Here is a 5,477-nt window from a genome sequence, read left to right as displayed (position 1 = left end):
CAATCACATCTTTGAAGTGTACCAAAACCCACCCACGTTCACACCCGGACCTGCACCTAACCATGTCGGGTTTCGTTTCAGGCCACCCGTGAGTTTTTACTCAATGTACACTTTTAAACAATAATTCAAATATAAGCAATTAACTATCCGCAATAATTGAGTTATATTTGTGGATTTTAAGCCTTCTCATGTTGCGCAACAACAAGACATTTTATAAATCATTAGCCAAGTTACTTAATTATAATAACTACTATGGTATCTTAAACATTTTTACGAAAATAAATAACGAATCAAATTATGGATTAGGTGCAAATTATCGACGGGTTGAAATAGAAAACCACACCCACAAAATTTCGGATCGTGTGCGAGTACACCCACAAGTTAAAATCTTCACCCGTACCTATACCTATCGGGTGGAGTGGAGTATCCGTTAGGTTTTAGATTTACGTGTTAAATTGACATCCTATGCACGGAGCCAAACTCCATAAGTAGCCACAGCTGCAGGCTAGCTCATTCGAGAAGCAGCACAGCTGAACCAATTTTCATTTCCTTGGCAAGCTAATAAAGAGTTCATCGTCGATCAGTCCCGCTGCATGGTTTCCTCTCCGCAAGCAAATAAATTTCCTCTCCGCAAGCAAATTTCCTCGCCCTCCTCTTCGTGCATGACTCCTCATGTGCTATTAGTCCTAGTGATTCTCCTGTACCTCGTCAGAACCCTCAGGCCGTGGCGGAGCCGGAGGAACAGCACATGCTGCACCCCTTCGCTCCCGCCGGGGCCTGTGCCATGGCCCGTCGTTGGCAACCTGCCGGAGATGATGCTGAGCGACAAGCCGGCGTTCCACTGGATCCACCATATCATGAAGGAGGCGGGAACCGACATCGCCTGCATCAAACTGGGCGGTGTCCACGTCATCCCCATCAGCTGCCCCAAGATCGCGCTCGAGGTGCTAAGCAACCAGGATGCCAACTTCGCTTCTCGCCCGCTCACCTTCGCCTCCAAGACCTTCAGCACAGGCTACAGGGACGCTGCAATGTCCCACTGCGGCGACCACTGGAAGAAGATGGGCCGCGTGCTGGCCTCCGAGATCGTCTGCCCCTCCCGTCACAGGTGGCTCCACGACAAGCGTGCCGACGAGGCAGACAACCTCACCCGGTACGTCTACAACCTCGCGACGAAGGCGGGGTCGTCCGGCGCCGTTGACGTTAGGCATATTGCGCGCCACTACTGCGGGAATGTCGTCCGCCGCCTCATGTTCAACACGCGCTACTTTGGCAAGCCACAGCCTGACAGTGGGCCTGGTCCACTGGAGGTACAGCATGTGGACGCCGTCTTTACCTCCCTCGGCCTTCTCTACTCCTTCTGTGTCTCCGACTATCTCCCGTGGCTGCTGGGCCTCGACCTAGACGGCCACGAGAAGATGGTCAAGGAGGCCAATGAGAGGGTGACCAGGCTGCACGACGCGGTCATCGACGAGCGGTGGAGGCTGTGGAAGAGCGGCGAGAGGCGGGAGCTCGAGGACTTCCTAGACGTGCTCATCATGCTCAAGGACGCCGAGGCCGGCAGACCGGTGCTCAGCATCGAGGAGGTCAAAGCTCTGCTAATGGATATCACGTTCGCGTCCATGGACAACCCGTCGAATGCAGTGGAGTGGGCTCTGGCCGAGATGGTGAACAACCCGACGATGCTTAAGAAGGCAGTGGACGAGATCGACAGCGTCGTTGGCCAGGAACGGCTAGTGCAGGAGCACGACATCCCACGGCTAAACTACACCAAGGCCTGCATCCGCGAGGCGTTCCGCCTGCACCCTGTAGCGCCTTTCAACGTCCCCCACGTCGCTGTCGCGGACGCCACCGTTGCCGGCTACCGCATCCCCAAGGGCAGCCACGTCATCCTCAGTCGCACTGGCCTCGGACGCAACCCTGATGTATGGGACGACCCTCTTCGCTTCGACCCCGAACGCCACATCCCTTTGAGCCCCGAGATGGAGGTCTCACTCGTTGAGCGTGATCTACGGTTTATCTCCTTCAGCACTGGTCGTCGCGGCTGCATCGCTGCAGCTCTTGGCACTGATATGACCATCATGCTCTTCGCTAGGCTCCTGCAGGGGTTCTCTTGGAGCAAGATGACCGGGGTGGCGGCCATCGACCTTAGCGAGTCCAGGCACAACACTTTCATGGCACGGCCACTCGTGCTACAGGCTAAGCCACGGCTTCCAGCGCACCTCTACCCCGGGATCTTGCTTTGTAAGTAGTCCCAAATAACGGCTGAGCATGTAGAAAATTTCACCACTTATACATGCTTAAAATCGAGGAATGAGAGAAAGCGCGAGAGGAATAGAAAAATAGATGTGTACTGCTGGTTTTCTGAACGGTTATATTTAAGATGTAATGAATACTATTCATCGCCTGAAAAAAAATCTGTAAATCAGGCATCTGAAAAATAGCAGCTCAAAAATTTCTCTACCCATTATTATTTTTTCAATCTGACTTGCTGGAGGTTGCCATACCCAACACTAAGAGCAACTCCAAGTGAATAGCTAAAAATAGCCAAATTTACTGATTTAGCTACTCTATAAAATAGATTTAAAAAAGTAGGTTAGCCCGACAAAAACTCTATAAACTAACAGATTGAATAGCGAGTGAAAAAAGACTATCCAAAAATAGAGAGCGGAGATATGGATGAATGGAAATCTACTAAATTTGAAGAGCCATTTACAAAGTCTATTGGAGACGTTTTTATTCTAATAGTAGCTAAATTTAGCTTTATAAAATTATCTAACTAGTCCATAGAGTTGCTCTAAGGCATTAGATTCTATGTTTATCATCTATATCAAATGTATTGCAAAATTACGGTATTTGAGGAAGGTCAACACACCCAAACATTGTACCTAAGAATTATGCTTAAAATCACTCCATCACTAATTTATACTCCTAACAATCACTAATACTCTCTCTGTTCTAAAATATAATTTATTTTAGACTAAACATACATTCATTAATTAAGCTGTGATGTAGAATGTGAACAAAAAAAGAAGGCTAGAAAGAGTTATATTTTGGGATGGAGAGAGTATAAAGCAAAACAAATTATTGGCGTCAATCACTAACGGCATGTACTGGCGATGGTGCTCTCTGGTGGCGCAGACGATCCGAGGCCCTGCGGCAGGAGCGAGTCTTCCCTGCATTGAGTCGGACGGTCCGCGCGTGCGCAGGGGTAGCATCGATCACCAACAGCACCTGGATCTCGCCCCCCGGGACGGACCCCATTAGGGAGGAGAGATTCTAGGGTTGTCTGGGGTGTGCAGGCCACTCAAGACGCCTCCAGACGACATAGAGTCGAAGAGAGGTGAAGATGGAGATGGAGAAGGCTACGTTATTGCTACTCCTAGGTCAAAAAGTAAAGGGATGAAAGATAGATTGATTTGGTTCAATTTTTGGTGCGTGCAATCGACCGTACCCCTTCATATATAGGGGAAGCTTTGAACCCGTTACTAGGCGTTCCCCAATAGAATCCGTGGTTTTAGATGGATAAACACGTACAAAAAGGGATTAAACCGCATGGTATGGTCTAATCGCATACCGTCCACGTCATGTGTAGACCGTCCGTAGCCCAGATTGTCTAGTCTCACTAGGTGGCACATATGGTCCTCAACACATGCCCCCATGCCTTTTGGGAAAGCTGAGCGAACCAAAAGCACCTAGTACAAGGCATTAGCAACCTGATGTGTAAACATTGGTTTTCTAAGCATCTAACCATACACTTTGATGGTATCGCTTCAGGAAACAACCATTCAATGCCTTAGGTAGCTTATCACCCTGTAGAGTTTGTAACATATACGTATTGCCAGATATTACATGTATAACTCTGTAAGGCCCTTCCCAGCTTGGGGACCACTTGCCAAACTTCTGGTCCTTTCTCCATAGTGGCAAGTCTGTTTTCTAGACTAAATCTCCAACTTGGAATGACTTAGCCTTCCCTTTCTTGTTATAGGCCTTGGCGACTATGATCTTGTCCCTCTTGATCTCCCTTAGAGCCATCATAATTTTGTCGGTCACCTCATAAATGCTGTCCATGATTAGATCATGGTAGTCACCAATAGATAGATCATTTTGCCTAGTGAATCTGATAGCGTTTAGGCTTATCTGCACAGGTGCAAGGGAAATGGCTTCAACTATTTCCTATAATCGATTTTGGTGTTTGACGACCATCACAGACCTTATGGACTAACTAGTTTGCCTAGTTGATCTTTTCTTAGGTGCATAAAGTTCATATATACATATAAGGAAAATGACCCTTGGGCCAATTCTATTAGTATGGGGCAAGACAGGATTGCACTAGCCTGCGGTGCACCGGACTGTCTGGTGTGCACCGGACAGTGTCCGGTGCCTAGGCTGGACCACCAAATGAACAGACCGCTCTCGGGAAAACGCAGAGCTCCGCGGTTAAAATTCACAGGACTGTCTGATGTGCACCGGACTGTCCGGTGAGCCCACGGCCAATGGTCATCTTCGCCAACAGTCGACTGCCACGCGACTGCCAAGAATCAGAAACGTTAGAAGTCAGAAACACTCAGCGACGATTAGGTCGCACCGGACTGTCAGGTGTGCCATTGGACTGTCCAGTGTGCCACTGGGGCAGATGAATCCAACGGTCGATTCCAACAGACAATTAACGTGGCAAGCACCAGACAATGAACAGTGGGATGTCCGGGGTGCACCGTACTGTCTGGTGTGCCCATCGACAGAAAGCCCAACCAACGGCTAGAATAGTGGTTGGGGCTATAAATACCCCCAACCACCACCATTTAAAGCACCCAAGCTTTTCACTCTCCATACTCAATACAAGAGCAAAGAATTCATTCCAAAGACACATTCAAAGCTTCTGATCCTCTCCAAGTCCCACAATTAAGACAAGTGATCAATAGTGATTATTGACTTGAGAGAGTGCGATTTGTGTTTCATTTGTTGCTCTTGTTGCTTGGTTGTGCTTTCTTCATCTCTTTCTAAACTCTCCAAGTGATTTTTAAAGCAAGCAAGAGACACCTAAGTGTGTGGTGATCCTTGCGAGGTCTTAGTGACCCGTGAGATTAAGAAGCACTCAACCGGTCTAGGTGACTGATTGAGAGAGGGAAAGGGTTGAAAAAGACCCGGCTCTGTGGCCTACTCAACAATGGCCTACTCAACAGGGAGTGGTTTCATTGGAACCGAACCTCGGAAAACAAATCGTCATGTTCAGTTGTGTTGATCTTCACAATTCGATTTGTTTCTTCCCTCTCCCCTCTCTAAAAGTTCTCTTGCTCACGATCCTTTTGAGTTTGCTCCCAAAGTTATCCACATTGATTGATCAACTCATAGCAAGAAGAACTCTCTTTCGCACTCCGTATTCATTATTATTTGTTTCTAATCCTAACCTCGGGTAAAGTGCATGTTCAAAGTTTATAATTTATAGGTTTCACCTATTCACCCTCCCTCTAGGCGAC

The 5,477-nt window shown here is 48.0% G+C and overlaps 1 protein-coding gene across 1 annotated transcript; it reads left to right on the top strand.

The window, feature by feature from the left end:
- Window positions 1–502: 502 nt before the first annotated feature.
- On the top strand, window positions 503–2,463 carry LOC103638611 (tyrosine N-monooxygenase). The gene has a single exon (XM_008661474.3). The coding sequence runs from the start codon at window positions 594–596 to the stop codon at window positions 2,250–2,252; it is 1,659 nt and encodes a 552-aa protein (XP_008659696.1). The 5' UTR covers window positions 503–593; the 3' UTR covers window positions 2,253–2,463.
- The last annotated feature ends 3,014 nt before the right edge of the window (window positions 2,464–5,477 follow it).

Source organism: Zea mays, chromosome 9, assembly GCF_902167145.1.
Source record: "Zea mays cultivar B73 chromosome 9, Zm-B73-REFERENCE-NAM-5.0, whole genome shotgun sequence".
Lineage (NCBI taxonomy): Eukaryota > Viridiplantae > Streptophyta > Magnoliopsida > Poales > Poaceae > Zea > Zea mays.
The sequence above is the reverse complement of the archived record's forward strand: the minus strand, read 5'-3'. Positions and strand labels throughout refer to the sequence as shown.